Genomic DNA, 19,050 nt, shown 5'->3' with positions numbered 1-19,050 from the left:
CACGGATTATCGGGCGGAGGGTCGGGAGCCTCGCTAGGCTGCTACCGTCCTCATCGGCTGCTAGCCACGCCCCCCTACGCATTTCCTCCCATACCCTTGATTCCTCAGGTTCTGAGGAAGATTCGCCAAGACCGGCCCAAGTTATATTGATCGCCCTGGATTGGTCAAGAAGAGTGTGGTACACAGATCTTCTCCACCTCTCCTCGTGCCCGCCGCTCCGTCTCCCTCTCAGGGCAGATCTCCTCTCTCAGAGGGAGGGGCAGGTTCTACACCCCGCCTCCAGACCTTACACCTTCATGATTGGAGATTGAACGGGGCAACCTGAATTCCTTTTCTCTCCCACATGATGTGGTGTATGTCATTTTATCGGCCAGGCGTGATTCCACTGAATCTATTTATTCTTATAGATGGACTAAGTTTGTTTTTTTGGTATGGAGGGAGGTCCATTGACCCTTTGAAGGCTAAATTGTCTGATATTCTTCAATTTGCACTCTCTTTGGCGCAGCAGTGTTTTGCTGTGGCTACGGTCAAGGGTTATCTTTCAGCTTTGTCGGCTTTTCTCTGTCTGCTGGGTCAGCCATCCTTATTTAAATCTCCTGTTGTCTTGAGATTTTTAAAGGGTCTCATGAATACATTTCCTCCTACTCCTTTTATTGAGCCTTAATGGGACTTGAACCTTGTGCTTACTTTTTTAATGGGCTCACCTTTTGAACCTTTGCATAGGTGTCCCTTGAGACTGTTGTCTTTTAAAACGGTCTTCCTAATTGCGATTACCTCGGCAAGGAGGGTAAGTGAGCTTCAAGCTCTTAGTTCGAAGCCCCCATTCTTGACTATTCATGCTGAATGAATGGTACTTGGGACCAGGGCTGCTTTTCTGCCTAAGGTGGTAACTCCTTTGCATCTGGGGCAGTCCATTACCCTTCCTACCTTCTATCCTCCCCTTCGCCCTTCTAAGGAGGAGGAGAGACTTCATCGCCTGGACCCTAAGAGGGCAGTGAGCTTTTACCTGGTCAGAACTAGAGTTCAGAGAGGATGACCAGCTCTTTCTGGGTTTGTTGGAGCCAAAAGAAGCAAGGCAGTGCACAAGCGCACGCCGTCGAGATGGATTGTCTTGTGTATCAAGATTTGCTACTCTGGCGGGTAAAGAACCTCCTGAAGGTTTAAGAGCTCATTCCACTAGAGCAAGGTCTGCTACATCTGCTTTGTCTAGGGGTGTACCTGTAGAGGACATTTGTAGAGCAGTGACTTGGGCTTCCCTCCACACTTTCGCGAAGCATTACTGCTTGGATTCCGAAGTGAGGAGGGACAGCCACTTTGCACGTTTTGTCCTCCAGGATTTTCTGGTATAGGAGAGTGGACACCCTCCTCCGGGAGTGGGGACTGCTGTGGGACTCTATTCACAAGGTGAGGAATCCACTGGCAGATGTATCAATCAGAAGAAGTATACTTTCCTTCGGTAACGCTTTTACTGGTGGATACAGTATCTGCCTGTGGAATCCTCACTGACCCACCCGCCTCCCCGTTGTCCACTCTTCTATACCCGATTTACTGTAATGTTAATATTTTATTGTCAAAGGAAATGTGTTATTATAATGGCTTTCCTGCATTGGCAACACACTTCGTGTGTTATTTTGTATATTTGGTACTATGTACTTGGTGTGTGTATATATACTGTTGTTGATCCATCCGTGTGCCTCGAAGGCACGGAAAAAAGGGCGGAACTGATGTCATCCCGCCGATGTGGGCCTATTATGGAGTCTGTGACGTCAGCGGAGCCACGCGTGATGCCGTGCCTCTGACGTCGGCACAAAGCTACATGAGAATTTCCGAATGTTGCTGACGCAGGGGGATATTCACAAGGTGAGGAATCCACAGGCAGCCACAGTATCCACCAGAAAAAGCGTTACCGAAGGTAAGTAAGTTGTTCATTTGAACCAGTTGTTGTTGAATCGTTGCACAGATTGAAGCTGTGGTGCCCCTGAGTGAAGCTGTGGTGCCCCTGAGTGAAGCTGTGGTGCCCCTGAGTGAAGCTGTGGTGCCCCTGAGTGAAGCTGTGGTGCCCCTGAGTGAAGCTGTGGTGCCCCTGAGTGAAGCTGTGGTGCCCCTGAGTGAAGCTGTGGTGCCCCTGAGTGAAGCTGTGGTGCCCCTGAGTGAAGCTGTGGTGCCCCTGAGTGAAGCTGTGGTGCCCCTGAGTGAAGCTGTGGTGATGCGATAGCTAGATTGAGGGAGGGCGATAGATAGAGGGCGATAGATAGATAGATTGATTGAGGGAGGGCGATAGATAGATAGATTGATTGAGGGAGGGCGATAGATAGATAGATAGATAGATAGATAGATAGATAGATAGATAGATAGATAGATAGATTGATTGAGGGAGGGCGATAGATAGATAGATAGATAGATAGTAGATTGATTGAGGGAGGGCGATAGATAGATAGATAGATAGTAGATTGATTGATTGAGGGAGGGCGATAGATAGATAGATAGTAGATTGATTGAGGGAGGGCGATAGATAGATAGATAGATAGATAGTAGATTGATTGAGGGAGGGCGATAGATAGATAGATAGTAGATTGATTGAGGGAGGGCGATAGATAGATAGATAGATAGTAGATTGATTGATTGAAGGCGATAGATAGATAGTTGATTGAGGGAGGGCGATAGATAGATAGATGGATAGATAGAAGGAGATAGAAGGAGATAGATAGATGGATAGATAGATAGATAGATGGATAGATAGATGGATAGATAGAAGGAGATAGAAGGAGATAGATAGATGGATAGATAGATGGATAGATAGAAGGAGATAGAAGGAGATAGATGGATAGATAGAAGGAGATAGATAGATAGATGGACAGATGAATAGATTGAGGGAGGGCGATAGATAGATGGACAGAATGGGGCGATAGATAGTGAGTGCGATAGACAGTGAGGGGCGATACAGTAATTATGTAGCACATAATTATGTGGCACTGAGTGGTATTATGAGGAGTGTATGTTGTATTCAGTAGAGTGTAATTGTGTGGGGTGTAATTATGTGGCACTGAGTGGTATTTGGAGTGTATGTTGCGTTGAGCGCAGTATAATTATGTAGCATATAATTATGTGGCACTTAGTAGAATTGTGTGGAGTGTGTGTTGCATTCAGTAGAGTGTAATTATGTGGTGTGTAATTATGTGGCATTGAGTGATTTTTGGAGTGTATGTTGCATTGAGTGCAGTGTGTGGCCTAAAGTAGAGTGTGGGCTCAGTGTGTGTGGGCTCAGTGTGTGTGTGGGCTCAGTGTGTGTGTGGGCTCAGTGTGTGTGTGGGCTCAGTGTGTGTGTGGGCTCAGTGTGTGTGTGGGCTCAGTGTGTGTGTGGGCTCAGTGTGTGTGTGTGTGGGCTCAGTGTGTGTGTGTGTGGGCTCAGTGTGTGTGTGTGTGGGCTCAGTGTGTCTAAGTGTTAGTATAATGTACATGGTGCTCATGTAAATCACTCCAGTGCCTTCAGATGGGGGGGGACAGGGGTGCAGTGTGTGTGAGGGTGCAGTGTGTGTGAGGGTGCAGAGTGTGTGGCCTAAAGTAGTGTGAGGGCACAGCGTGTGAGTCCGCAGTGTGTCTAAGTGCTAGTATAATGTACATGGTGCTCATGTAAATCACTCCAGTGCCTTCAGGTACAAAAGTGAGGGCGCAGGACATGGCTGAAGCAGGGGGCTGAGTAAAACAGAGCACGGAAAAGGACGTGGTGGGTTAAAAAAAAACATGGTGGCAAGCAGGTCAGGAACTGGGTTCAACTCTCGGCGTTGCCTCGGGTCAAAAGCAGCTGGGGTGTTGTTTGTAAACAACAAGCTCTGGAATTGCACGGAGGGGGCGGGGGAGCGGAATCCGTTGAAGAGTAAACAAGCAGGAGTGCGGAGAGAGGCTCACAGGCTGCCAAATGGTGTGCGATGTGCACGAGCCTGCACACATGCACTGTAGGCAATCCGCCTGGAAATGCCATTGGGAGCATTTCTTAAAGCCCCTACTTAATATCTCGCCTAGCATTACTAATGCAGTGGCTTAGGTGAGACCTTAACATGGCCTTGTTTTAGATCTGGAGGCTAGGGAGCATGATCTACTGTATGCCCTAGGCGCCTTTACCGGAGATGACACTTGCTAGGAGTGGGGTTCACCCCAATAGCCATTGTTCAAGGTCTCGTAACTGAGGTGGCAGATCAGGGAACGTGTTCATTTGGGCCATATTACGTTACTAACCCCCCCCCCCCATTATTTTTCTAATTGTAAAGCAGCTTTGCTTTCTATCCTGTCTGCTGTCGCTAGTCCACTGTGGATTCAAATCCTCTTCCAAAAGTGCTTCTCTTGCTGTCATTTTGAAATGGCTTGGTGTATAAATACTGTTTTGTGCTTTCTGCTCTGAGCTCTATACTCCACTGTCCAAATGTCCAAACTCACTAACCATCTTCCATGATTGCTGCTGCCCTTGGCAGTCCATGGTGTGTAGTGAAGAAATCTTGCTAGCCTTTAAGGCCCTATGTCTTGTTCCAAGCATGTGTCCCACTGAGTTCAAATCTCTTTGAGAGGAGCAGCGGTGCTGGCACAGAGATGAAGTGCAAACAGGTGTGGGGTTTCTCCTTACCTGGAAGGCACGTTGGGTTTTTACCTCCAATTATTATTAGATTATCCTAATTCTACAGAATTCTGTGTCCAGCAACTTTTATAGATCAATGTTTTCTCCGAATAAACTAATCATTGAATAGGCAAAATAATCTATGAAAATGGGAAAATGGAGAAAGTACACAGAGGCACACAGCTATTCATGTTGGTGTTGCTAACACATCGCTCTACGAAAGAAACCTAACCATTACATTCCTCATTTATTGCATTGACATTTATACTTTATCGTTAAACCCTTGTCAGTAAAATGTCTCATAAATTTTGCCTTCATTTTAACAGTTACCTGATGTGTAGCCATGCAGAAGATCTGCGGGCTAAAGCAGAGTGGGAAGGGAAAGGAACAGCTTCTCGTTCAAAGCTCCTGGACAAACTTCAAAGTAAGTCATGTTTTTTGTTTACTAGCTCTTGCAAGCAATGACAATTTTTTATTATTTTCTGCTTTTCCATTGCTGCGTCAGACGATGCAAAATGCAAAGCCAGTCTACCTTGATTTTCATATGTAGCGCAGGTAGAGCTACAACTTTAGTTGCTGACTGTAATGCCTTTTTTCAGTCTTAACTGTATGTACACTATATATGCCAATATCACTGTGGCTGTAGAACTGGGGGATGTAATTTAATGAAATGTATGTATAATCTGCAGTTACGCCATACTTGTGCACTACATTGATCATTACAGTGGCCATAAACTGTGACAGCAGTAACTTTCCTTATTTTAATAATGACTAATTTAATCTGTCTTTCAGTCCTCTCATATTCTTGTACGCTGGATGAAAAATTCTCAGTGTGACATTCAATATTTAGCTTGTCTGAGTAGCCCAATTAAAAACATTCAGAAATTGCGATAATTTCTCCTGTAGTCTATATCTGCTAATTTCCAAATACTTTGTTAGAAACATTTTTTTCTTGCCGTGAAGGTTTTTCTTGCATACCCTTCTAACAAGTGAGTTTGTGACCTGATCCAAGTGCTTATTTTTTTTTGCTCTTGAAGGAGTAGTATTGTGTGTAAAGAGCGGTACTGTGCTGCCTAGGATGCTAAATTTTTCTTGTCTGGCAGTTTCCTGATTCTAGATACTTTCCCCCTACTTTCAAGAAGTTTTTTTTTATTGAAAAGGTGATGTGCGTCTTAAAATGTTTGCATGTACTTTCATATTTTCTTTATCTTCAGATTTGACCGGCACTCTCCTCGCATCTTGGGTTCACATTATCTCGGCTTCAGTCTTTCAGGACCATTTGTCTCATTACTTCAATGATCTAATGTCCATGATAAAAATCTTTTCTCTTTTTGTTAATTTAGTGTTCTTCAATTCAATTGCTGCTTTACAATTTGAGTTCTTAGTATGTTTTAGATAAGGTTTCACTTTTTATTCTTACCTTGATTTTAATTGTTTAATTTTCATTCTTTCCAATATATCTTGGTCACCTTTAAGGATTGCTCTGCATATTTCAATATGCTGCTAATGCTAAGTTTTCTCCACCCAGCAGAAGTAACTATTTTCAAGTGTGATTGTCTTGTAGCTTTCACAAATTCGAACATCTAGGGTCTCAAGATTAGCATTCCCAGTATTTAATTTAGAATGCTTAGTATCCCCATCAAACTATATTAATTTTAGTGCACCAAGTACATATACAAATCTTGGTAATTATCTATTGTTTATTTGTACACTTCATGCATTCTGGATTTGTTTTCGGTGTATATCAGTTGAAGATAATTTTGTAATGTCTTGCATATGATTGTTTTGTCTATAAGCAATATTGTCTGAGCAGATGGCACTGTCAAGTTAAAAAAAGATCTGCCTATTGATGGAGACAGCAGAAGTTGAGATGTTTTTTGTATGTTTATAACTATTGTCATCATCCATCTTGCACAGCTTTAAAAAACATTTAACTCCGCAATAATGTGTATAATTCCATAGTTCTCTACTTTAAGTTCGCCAAATAGTATCAAGTGGTGGGTCAGGGCAGGCGGAGGGATGCCTTGCATCGGCAAGAACGCCGATTAGGTGTGGAAAAACTACAAGGGATGGTGGGGAGGTGGTCACCCACTCGAAAAGAGCACAACGAGACATAAGTGAGACCAACAGGGCTACCACTCAATCAGTTGATCCCACGGCTAAAACTAGGCGAACTCGAGGGATGGGGAGCCGCACAGAGAGTAGTAAAGCCAAGAGGAAAGGAGCTCTGGTCTCGGCTAAGGCCACAGTCATAGCAGGCCACCCTGAGAACTAAGTGTATAAACTGTGAGAAGGCAGGTAATGCTGGGGGAGGAGGACCTATATATCTGTTCCAGGCTGGAAACCATGTTGAGCATCCATTTAGGACCCATACATGAGAAACTGAAATTAATGGAAGAGAAAGTTTCCCTGTTACTTGCCCAGAGTAGTATTCATTCAAATATAGCAATGGCACAAACTGGAAATGGCTCGGGAGCTTCAAAGGTCCCTGCCAACCAAGGAGCAGTCTTGCCCCTAGATAGACACAGCACCAGGATGCACGGTGGTGAACATTAGAAGGGAACAATGGTGTCTGCCGACAAAGAATCCCTTACAGGATATAGGGAGGTTAATGCCCTAAGCGTAAGAAGTGATGTGCGAGGCACTAACCGCACAAGCGAGGGATCTGTAGACCAGAACTCAAGTCCACATGGGGGCACGGAAAAAAGAGGGTATCTTTTAGGCAAAGCAATAGCAGTACCTGATAGTCTGTCTATGCATTGTGTCAGGGGCGCCATGGCCCTACCGATCATAGACCTACCGGCAGCTTGCCCGTACACAATACTCCTGACAGGGGTCCCTGCGCTTAACGGATTTAAAGAAGAAACCCCGCATATGTTAACCTCATCGCTGCTGTTGATATTTTCCCCCTGTGCTGGGCCCCAATGATAATGGGTGTGGTTGTGACGGAACCATTCCGTCATCAGCACAGCTCAACCGTGTCTGATGACGGAATGGTTCCGTCACCAGCATCGAAGGGGTTAATCAAAAAGGCAGCCCATTGGCTGAGCAGGAATCTGCAATTTAACTCGCCAACCACCGGCACATCTTAATGGCGAGACAGGAGTCCTGGATAGGATGCACCAGGAAGTGTTTTCCAGGAGACACAGTGATTTTAAACTTCAGGTTCCCTGGACTTGCACAAGATCTCCTTACTCAGGGTAGGGGACTCTTCCAAGCAGAGGATGGCTCGCCCATTACTATATTACCACTTGTCTTTTTTTACAGGGATAGAAGAGGAGCTAACAATCGGAGGACCGCTCGGGCAGGTTCATCCCGGGGGGGTACCCCGGTTCACTTACTCAATCGATATTCCCCGCTTGCACAAGTTTCAGCTTTAGATGATATCGATTGACGTGAAAAGAGAACCCCACCTGGAGAGGACTATGCACTTGATGTTGTTTCCACGAATACAGGCATAAGAGGGACTGCTCGATCACAGGCCAATGGGCCCACTTCATTGCCCATCCCAGGAGAGTCTGGGGGCCCCATAAAGGAAGGGATTACTCTAGTAAATAGTACTTCCCCAAGGCTTATCACTCGGCCATTATTAGATGATCGAGACGTTCATAGCCAGGGTTCTATCAAGATCGTATCATGGAACATAGCTGGGCTCTCCTCAAAAATATCCAACCCGGAATGGCTAATTTATATAAAGCAGTTCCAGGTCATCTGCCTCCAGGAAACATGGGAGACGGACAGTACTTTGTTCTCCCTGGAGGGCTATAAATTGTACTTTGTTCCGGCCTCTGCTTCTCTAGCCAGTCTTGTCTGACTATGCAATAACCTGTGGGTAGAGCTAGTGCAGTGTGAGGCGTAGAATGTTCATGTAGCAAGGTTTCAGTGAGAGCGATCGCATCCGATGAGTTCCATTAGGAAGTTAGATACCCAAGTGAAGCTGTACCAGAGAACAACAGTTAAAACTAGAAAAGCAGTAGATTGTTTGCTCAGCGGCCAGGGGTTAACTTTAAAAAAAATGTTTTGTTTAATTTGCATCATTTACACATACGTTTTCAACCGACCTGGCTTAAGGAATGCTGTTCAGGAACAGTAATAACACCAAGGGAATGTAACTAGCTACATGCAACTTTTTGTTGTCTCACTTCTTTATTTCCAAAACATGAATTAAACCAACTCTACAGCAGTACTTCCCCCGTCTGAGTGCGAACAGAATAAATGTTTACTGTATAACAGGGTGACTATTATGCATCAAATGATGATGGTTATAGTGACTGTAGTACTTCATGAAAGGACCCCACCACAGACCCCAGATCTTTTGAAATTCTCACAAACAACCATGAAGTTTATAGACCGTTTCGTCCGCTTGAGCGTAACAGACCATACCTCTTAACCATTCAGTAGTGAGGGGACTGGGTCTCACATCCCCAGTATCAGGCTAGGTTTCTCTTTGCTGTACAGATGGCCACCAAAGCTTATGTTCTCCTGGGTACCTTCATACATCCATTATTGTCATGCTCCCCAATTTGGGTCCGGTGTTTTCTGTTGCCTAGTGGTTCTCTTCAGTCCTTGTATTTGTTTCTAGTAGTTATTTATGTGGTACCCCCAAATAGTATGAATAAAGATGCCTTTGGTGTGTATGCATGGTTTACAGTTACGGCTTTGACTCCTTCCTAACCTCCCAGAGCATCTCCGGATTACAGTAAATCCGGTTGAAGTTTTTAAACAACATTAGTATGAGACAGGACAAAATTGCCATTGTGTGCAAGACCATTTTGGCCTCTATCCACTCTGCTTCTCATAGCTCCCCACGCGAATGTAGGATTTTGATTAGATCTGGCATGTTGAGTACTAATCTGTAAATTTGAGAAATTCCATTCCTAATTTGTTCTAAATTTATCTTTGTAGGGCTCAAGTGCATGACTCTCTTGTACATACGTATAAAAATGTAATTATTTAAGGAAAAGTCTGTTAGTTGCCCAGAAATAACTATGCTTTGAAACACCAATTAGGTACCATGACCTATTTAAGCCTGTAACCTGAGCTAGCCAAATACCATGCCATTAGGGAATATAGCTAGAGAGTGTTGCCCCGCACTTCACTCCTTTTAAAGCACTGCACCAACAGTAGAGAGGAACCTTGTCAATTTCCTCGCTGATCTGCATACAGACACAAGGGCGAACGTCCGTTACTCCCAAGACCTCAAGGTAACGGATGAATTTAAAATAAATCGGTGTTCGACAAGGTTGTATCTTGGCCCCTTTTTTATTCAACCTGTATATTAACGAACTAGAGGAATTTCTTTTAAACGTAGAAGCAGATTACCCCTTAGTTGAGCGCAAAGGGGTACCTGTATTACTCTACGCCGACGATGCTGTTCTTATTTCTAGAACAGCAATCGGCCTCCAGAAACTATTAAACTCCTTCCACAAATTTATGGAGTTACGTGGTTTAAGCATAAATAACTCTAAATCCTACGTTATGAAAGCAGGTAAGGGTATCCTGAAATCTGACTATTTTAGTATAAATGGGGAGAAAATTCCATCAACCAACTCTTTCTCTTACCTCGGGGTCCTGCTAGATCACAAGTTATCATGGGGCCCAGCAGTCTCCAAGAAGAAGGGAGAAACAACAAGGGTCAATGCGGCCATCCTTGGCTTTGCAAAAAAAATCGGCAATTGCCCGTTGGCCGCATTGCTTAAACTGTACCAGGCAAAAAGCATTGCTGTTGCCTGTTATGGGAGTGAGCTCTGGGGCTATCGTAAGACCAAAGACTTAGAGGTCACAGAAAATAACTTCCTAAAAAAGATCCTGAGACTGCCCAGGGGTACTGGGAACTACTCAGTACATGAGGAGCTGGGGGTCCCCTATTTAGGCGACAGAATAGCAGTAAGCCCAGTCACATGTTGGCTGAACAATGATATCCCATTAACACATGCCCTACTGAAAGAAGCTTTACAGCTAGATGGGAGATTTAAGGTACCGTGGGTAAAGTATATAAAGGACAGCCTAACCGCAATTAATCGACAGGATTTGTTTCATACCCCAAACACAATCACAAAATCTGATGTGAGCCTGGTCAAGAATGCCATAGTTTTGTTAAGATGCACCAACAGAGAAGAGGTTGAGATACAGAAGGTCAGTGTTAGGAAACACCTATTGTTAAAAACATGCTTGCAAATAGAACCTTACCTGACATGGCCTATGTCCAGCTATGAACGGTTTTTGCTAACAAGGTTCCGCTTTGACCTCTATCATCTCCTATTGGCATTCCCAAGTGGTGCTCAACGGGGCGAAGTGTTGCCAGCTTGTGGCTGCGACGGAAAGTCTCCTCAAGACCTGGCACACTTCCTTTTTATTTGCCCTTATTACTCTACTCCACGGAAACTATACCTTAAACCGTGCCTTAAAAAAATGAGTTTCACACAAATTAAACCCGCACTTTATTACCTACAACTACTGACCAGTGATTGCACTTTGTTTGTATGTAATTTTTTTAAAAAAGCCATCTGCTTCAGGAAAAGCATGGATGGCTAACCACGTTGCAAAACATTTTTTAGGTGCTTTTTAAGATTAGTTATTTATATTTTTATATTGCCCATGCTCATATTGTCTGATATATTGTACTGTTTACTGTCATTATTTGCCATTTGAAAATGAATTGTGTATAATGTTTTTTAACTGTGTGCTCATAAAATGCACTTTTATGATTGTAAAACTTACAATCGAATAAAGATTATGAACTGAACTGAACAGTTGATGTTTATTCTAGTAATCGTCGACAGTGGATGGGGATTGATGCATCATGTAGATACAGCAGTTTAAGGGGTGGATTTCTAAACCAACGGTCCGATCATTTTGTTAATCAACCATCCAAACTTTATTAGTATTGTTGAATGTCTGGTATCCCGAGCCCCCATCGTATGATGGCTGCATGCATTTTTAAAGGATACTCTTGAAATGTCACTGGCCCATAACTATTTGAGTGATGAATGTAGAGCCACGGAGAAGCTTAGTGGAACTGTGCATGCCTCACTGTCCATTATTGAGAAAGGGCGAGTGCTCCGCTTCTCCAAATCTCGTTTTATAAGTTGAATAAAAGGCATGATATTCATGCCCCTGCGTGTGTCTTTTGTAATGTGTAAGCCAAAGTATTTAAGGGAGTCCACAGCTTGGAGCAACCTGGACTAAGTTAAGTCAGTTGTGTGCCTTTGACCAGGACCTTAGTTTATTTCTTCCAGTTTACTCAGAGTTCATTTGTGTAACTGTATATTTGCAGATATTGCATGTAACTTCTGTACTTTCCTTTGTCTATCTATGCAGTGGCGGAACTGATAATTGTATGTGCGTAGTATGTGTGGCTGTAGATACCCATGCTCTGCATTATCCTGCCATCTATTGTTGGAAGGTGTTTTTGTTTGAAGTTTCTTCAAGTCACAAGGTAATATGTGACTCATCCCTTAGTAGTGAATGTAAATGTGCACGTGCATGTTAGTTGGACACGTACCAACGGGTTTCCCGGAACTCGAAACACTTGTTGCTCTTGTTTTGGGCCCCTATAGTAAAAACTGCGACCCCCATCATTGAGAGAAGCACTTAATCGACACCTGTGTTCGGTTTTATGTTAATGCCGAACACTGATTTTGTAAGACAAGAGCTGGCCTCTAACTCCGGACTTGGGACCCACACCCTGTTGGGGCTCCATTGCCTCTAATTACATTGACTTCAGAGAGTGAGAGATATTAAGGGTAATGGGACGTACACCGTTTAAAATGTGCCCTCTGTGTGACGTGAAATACCCCTGAACCGACTCGCAAAGGGTGTGTAATCTGTGCTTTTCCCCAGATCACAAATACACCGAATGTGCCCTCTGCTTGGCTTTTTGCTATGAAAAGACTCCTTGGCAGCATAGAGATTGACGTCTGGCACACATCACAGTGCATGAACAATCTGTGAAGTATAGACCAGTGCACAGCAGTTGGATGAACAGTTCATGTGGGTTACTTAGTTAGGTAGGTGCTCCCTAGGTGTCGTCTCCTTCTGTTGAGAGTGAAAATAATTACCACAGATCCCGATAAAGCAACTGTACGCATTGAGGAAATGGCTGATAGATTTTGTGAAAGAGGATACAGGGAACACTTGATAAACTCTGCCAGAATTCAGGTCAATGCTCTTAATCGTTTGGATCTGTTACAACCCACAATTAAACACCAAAGTGACCGGACAGTCATTGTGTCCAAGTTTTCAAACGTCAGTCCAACGTTCAAAAACATTGTATTGAAACATTGGCCAATGTTAAAACTAGAACTGGATTTTAAAGATATATTTGATCACCAACCTCTATTGGCTTACACACGAGGGAAAAATTTGGGAGAAATTCTTCAACAAAAAAACATATGACATCATAAGGCGAGGTACTAGACCATGCACTAATTGCAATAACATAATCCCGGGAAACAAGGTGATGCACCCAATGAGGGGTCAAGAGATCATACTGAATGTTACAGCCACTTGTGACACCACTAATGTTGTCTACCTATTGAAATGCCCTTGTGGTAAAGTGTATATATAGGTAAAACCGAGCGCAAATTAAAAATCTGTCTCAATGAACACAAATCGAACAGAAGGACAAAGAACCTTAAATCCTCAGTGGCAAACCATTTCATTGAGATGAACCACAACATTTCTCAACTTAAGTTTATGGTACTAGAAGTGGTCCAAAAAGTTGAAGAAAGAGACGACCGTAAATATTTACTCAGTTGAGAGAATTATTGGATTTACAAACTTAATGCGATCAAGCCGCATGGACTTAATAATCGCATAGAATTTTCTTGTTACCTGTAAAGAAGTTTTCATCTTTATCATAGGACAGTTCATGATTTTCAGTAGCTCGAGTCGGGGCACCACAAGTTCTGTACATTAACTTGATCGTGTTGTATGTATTTTTATTTACCTGTGTGTATATCTATATATCTATATACGTTTATCTACATTTATGTTACATTTGCGCACTCAGCACCCTGTTCACTACCCCATCCACTGATCGACAAACCGGGTTAATTTTTTTCACATTCACAACCCTGCGTCACTCCGGTATCCCCGACCCATCCCGTAGTCTGCTTTCTACATCCTTGATTTACCCCGATTACGTGACTTGTTCACGTGACTTTGTTCCCATTTAGACTAGCTGATTTTCTTTATACCGCCAAACAGCTTCCCGAAAAAAACCGCATAGAGACAGCGGAATCCCGAACCTAAGCGGACCCCTTGCTATTGCATTCAAACTTCCCCCGTGAGTATTGCTTTGAGCCCAGCTAGTCCATAATCGATACGATATCTTTACAAACATTGATACCAGTGGTTTCGACATCACGCTCACCACCTCTATTTACATTTCAGATCTGGCGCTTTGAGAACCTAGAGTTGTCAAATTCAGTAAGTCCCGTTCTTGTTCTCGAGAGCGACACACCCCGCCATATTGCATGTTTTCCGAGCACTTTTTCACTTTTTTTCACCACACATTTCTACTTTGGGGACTGTTTGGTTTTTGTATTAATTGATTGTTTGTATGCACATAAACAGGAGGTACCGTATTAGTAAACATAAGTTATGTCGTTTCTTGTAGATATGCTCCCAGATGAAGGGCGGTTGCCCGAAATGCATTGGAGCTAGAAACAACAATGTATGGATAAAAAATGAACTATTGTATGAAGAATCAATGCAATCACAAGTATGAAATCATAAATATGAAGCAATAAATTTGGATTTCACAATCTTCAACTCAGCGTTATGAACATTTTTCAAGAATTGATTTAGGAAATTTCTCCTCATTAGTGTGCCCCCAGGGATGCTATCAATTTCCAATTGAACGCACTTCATATACACATCACAGTGCAGCACCAATCCATAGATGCCATGCCCCACATCTTTGAGGCAGACCTCCCCCCTTCAAACCAAGGAAAAGGAACAAGAGGACTACAAATCCCAAGGATGCCCTGTGCACCACCTCAGCCCTGAGTTAATCTAATACGATGCCTCCAAACCAGAAGAACTCTAGCAGGAACATGTCACTCCATGTCTACCAGGACACTTCTAAAAGTGAAAGTGGTTGAGCCCAGGCACCATGAATTTCAAACAGCCACATGTAGAGGCATCTAGCCCAGCATGTAAACCTGTGCCGCATTAAGAGCCTCCCCAGCGGCTCCATGTGGCACAGAGGCAAGGCATCTGACCCGAAGAGGGAATAAACCAAAGGTCTCGTTCTTAATTGGCCTACCGAAACTGATGAGCTGAAGAAACCATCAAAGCTGAAAGACTCTAAAGTGTTGACCACCCAATCGGACCCAAAAAATGTGTCTATTCTGCCCCCCCCCCCCCTGCCCCCAAAAGACAGTCCATGTCAAAAACAGTCTGAAGCAAGACCGCCGTCACTGCTAGCTCGGATGATTCTCAAAGACCATTCTCTTGACTGCAGGAGAAAATTGATGAGAGAAGGGGGAACTTTCATTCATCTCCAAGGACCAAAAGACCTCCATGCAGACACTCAAACATGAGCCTAACTTTAGAGCAGGTAGCCTATGCTGGACACTGCAACAGATTCTGTCGCAACCGAAGCACTTAAAGGATACAGTGACCTTCTACTCGTAAAGCTATTCTTCCTCATTGAAACACTCTCAGAGTCAGCATGTTCCTCACAGTTCCTTAAAATATTAAAGGGGAGATGCTGATAGCAATCTGGAGCGAATGGCCTTAGAGGCAGTACACACGGTGAAGAAGGCCAGGTAGGTGGAAGCAGCTGAAGGTGCGGATGGCCCGGCAACCAAGACTTTTATGACATAGCTGTTCTCATCTCTTAAAGAGAATATCCAAGAAATGAAAGGCCAGCTCTCAACTGACCTGAAAGATCTCGGACGTGAAATAGAGGAGGTGGGAGAATGCGAGGGGACTTTAGAGGATCATGGAGATCACCATGATGCAGCAGGAATTTATTTGTCTCCAGGAGCAGCACATACACTTACAGGCGCATGCCGACGACCTCGAAAATCTCTCTCGGCGAAACAACGTATGATCAGGGGAGTTCCTTGGCAAGCGGAGGGAGATGATCGTAGTGCATTTGTTCTTGCCCTTTTCCAACATGTCCTAGGTGGCGACAATCCTACGGATATTCAGATGAATCGGGTGGGTTTGCCAAAGGGGAACAGGGCTCCACCACTGAACATTCTTGTGTGTGCAGGATTTTCAGCTGAAGGTGAAGATAATCTGCAAAGCACGAGAAACCCAACCCATTAACTTCCAAGGCCATGCTCCTACTTTCTTCCAGCGTCCACCCTGGTCAAAAGAAAATAATTCCGAGTCCTCACCACCCACCTCCGAGAGGAAGGAATCTCAAACTCTTGGGGTCATCCCTATCGATTCATCTTCAAGTACCAAGGTAAACTGAGGCAACTTCGCCCCCTGAAGAAGGCTCGAGAGGTGTTAAGGCTGACAGACGCCTCAAAAACAAGGCAGGACGACTGGCCTTGTGACAACTCGCAGAAACCCTCACGTTGGCAACTGGTTGGGAGGCCATCCTCTAAGATTAAGCCAGACCCAGCAACGATTACCAAGGAAAGGGAGGCAGTGATTACCTCCCTGTCCCGGTCACCAGACAGCCCGATCTACCTCTGAAATATTTTCTTAGCAGCTCCCAGGATGGAACACTTGAGGCGGAGCCTGGGGGGGAACCATGTCACGGTGAAGACCCCCGATGATTGACACTACCTTGCCAATTGGTGGAAACAAAAAATGAAGACCTAACTGTCTACCGCTGTACCACGTCCCCTATGGGTTACGTTTGTCACTTTGTGCTCTCTGTTCTAGGGCATGGTTCCTTACACTTGCTCACTGTCGTTGCTGTTGGCCTTGCATGGTTTGGATGGGGCAGGGAGGGAGAATCTCTCATCACTCTGCACATTCATCCCAATCCCACAATATGGGTAGAGCTCTAAAGGTGGTAAGCCTCAATGCCAGAGGGTTGAATAACCTGGTGAAAAGGTCAGCAATCCTCTCCCTTTTAGAGAATTCAGGCGGTGACGTCTGCCTATTACAGGAGGCGCAACTCTTCTCAAGGGACACTATGCACATGCGAGCACCGCTCTTCCCACAACAATTCTGGTCCGCTGGCCCAGCCAAGAAAAATTGGGTGGCAATTCTGAATAGGGCTCACTCCCGGGTAAGGTAGTGGCTACATTAGCTGACATGAAGGGGCGCCTATTGGCAATCAAAATCTTTTGGGAAAATTCATATATATATATCACAACAGCTTCCATAGATGCCCCCAACACGTGGCAGGAATAATTTACCCTTAAAGCCCTAATGGAAGTACTTGCGTCTCCACACTCAGTGGTTCTGGTGGGAGGAGATCTTAATCTGGTGATGGATGCGGTATGGACCAGTCAGGACAGAGGTCAGTCCAAGCGGGAACCTTCTCCTTAGGGGGACTGGGTTGGCTTACAGATAACAGCCTCCTTGATGTGGGGCGCACTCACCACCCTGGAGTAAAAGATTACTTATTACTCTGCGGTCCATAGATCATACGCCCGGCTGGATCATTTTCTTGCCTCCAAGTCACTGATGCGCAGTCTAGCGGTCTCTGGCATAGAGCCTAGATCCCTCTCTGATCATGCTTTAATCTTGGTTAACATTTGCGCAAATCCAGGCCAAATAAACCCACACAGGTGGAGCTTGAGGGGAAGCCTGTTAGTCTCCACTGACTGAAGCTACTATAAAAACCAAGCTGATAGAATATCTGTAGATCAATGATGTGGGCACGGCGTCCCTGGCTTCTATCTGGTAGGCGCTGATCTGGTGATGAGGGGAATTCATTGCAACCTCTGCTGCAGAGAATAAGGCCCGTCGAGATAAGCAGCAAGAGCTAGAACATGAGATGTGGTAGATGGAAGCAATACACAAGAGAACAGGAGCTCAGAGTCTGGCGTGGGTTGGCAAAAAAGAGGCTGCTACTGAAACGTCTAGACCTAGATAAAGCAGAATACACACTCCTCAGACTGCGACATTCATTTTATCTCTGTAGTGACAAATGTGGCAAACTCCTGGCGCAGAGGCTCCGGGCTTAAACTGCGGCATCATCGATAGTGGCGATTAAACGACCCTATGGGGCTGTCACTGCTGGCTCACAGATAGTGGAAACTTTTCAAACCCTCTATCATACTCTTTAACACCTTGGCTGCTAGGTGTTTTCCCCTCCTGTGCTGCAGGCACTCATTTTCCCATTGTTCATGACGAGCTCAGCTCGTCATCAGCACAGCGCAACCGTGCATCATGACGAGCTGAGCTCGTCATCAGCATCGAAAGGGTTATACATGGCAATATCCTCCTGTGCTAGGATATAGCTCCTACTTGGACTATGCACTCTCCACCCTCCAGAAGGCAGAAGAGCAATTAGAACAACCAATACGAATAGAAGAAGTAATCTCTGCAATCTCCCTCCTAAAAGTGGGGAAGGCGCCAGGACCTGATGACTTTTCTGCCTTGTTTTACAAGGCTTTTTGTCAAGAGCTAAACTCTTCAATAGATTTCTAGGGACTGGCTCAGTGACCTCCTAAAGCCATCCAAAGATCTTACTGAGTGTGGGTCATACAGACCCATTTCATTACTAAACATTGATGCAAAAATATTTGCCAGTATCCTGGCAGCCCGTCTAAACCTATTGAAGGCAGGTCTGATCGACCCCGTTCAGGCCGGTTTCATCCCTACCAGACAAGTGGGAGGAATAATACCAAACTCCTCTTCCACTTTATGGACCGTGTTCATAGATCACGCAAACAAGCTCTGTTCTCATCGATAGACGCCGAGAAGGCATTCAATAGGGTGAGCTGGGCCTGCCTATCTGACACTTTACAGTACTTTGGGTTTGGCGAAAAGTTTATAGAGTGGATCAACTGCATATACTGAGCGCCTAGGTCCTTTTTCTGTGTGAATGGGACTACTGCCGCCACATTCCCTATCACTCTTGGGACAAGGCAGGGATGCCCTCTATACCCCCTTTACTTGCTCTGTATATGGAGCCTTTTGCACAACGCCTGAGGGATGACCATCAGATGGAGGTGATTAAGTTTGGGAATGACATTCATAAGGTCAGTTTATATGCTGATGATGTCATTCTGTCGCTTACCAAGCCCCAGACCACCCTGTCCGCACTAATCGCTGAACTAAATAGACTTGGAGACGCCACGGGCGCAAATACTAAACCTACCGATTCCCAACTGCTATAGTGGATAGCATCCAGTTTTCATTTCCATGGACGCAACAAGATATCTAATATCTGGGAATTAAGTTGGCCCCAACTATCTCAAGAACTGTAACCCTAAATTATGTGACCCTCCTTGACCAAACCACAAGAGCTCTAGACCGCTGGACTCGACTTCGTGTGGCATGATTTGGGAGAA

General features: G+C 44.5%; 1 protein-coding gene across 4 annotated transcripts in view; it reads left to right on the top strand.

The window, feature by feature from the left end:
* Window positions 1-19,050, top strand: part of WDR26 (WD repeat domain 26) — a 702,982-nt gene that overhangs the window by 144,837 nt on the left and 539,095 nt on the right. For all 4 annotated transcript variants that reach the window (XM_086927969.1, XM_086927971.1, XM_086927970.1 and 1 more), the window contains exon 5: window positions 4,933-5,030. In XM_086927969.1, coding sequence (XP_086784095.1) covers window positions 4,933-5,030 — 98 coding nt within the window. The remainder of the gene's footprint in view (window positions 1-4,932; window positions 5,031-19,050) is intronic.

Source organism: Lissotriton vulgaris, chromosome 6 (assembly GCF_964263255.1).
Source record: "Lissotriton vulgaris chromosome 6, aLisVul1.2, whole genome shotgun sequence".
NCBI lineage: Eukaryota > Metazoa > Chordata > Amphibia > Caudata > Salamandridae > Lissotriton > Lissotriton vulgaris.
The sequence above is the reverse complement of the archived record's forward strand: the minus strand, read 5'-3'. Positions and strand labels throughout refer to the sequence as shown.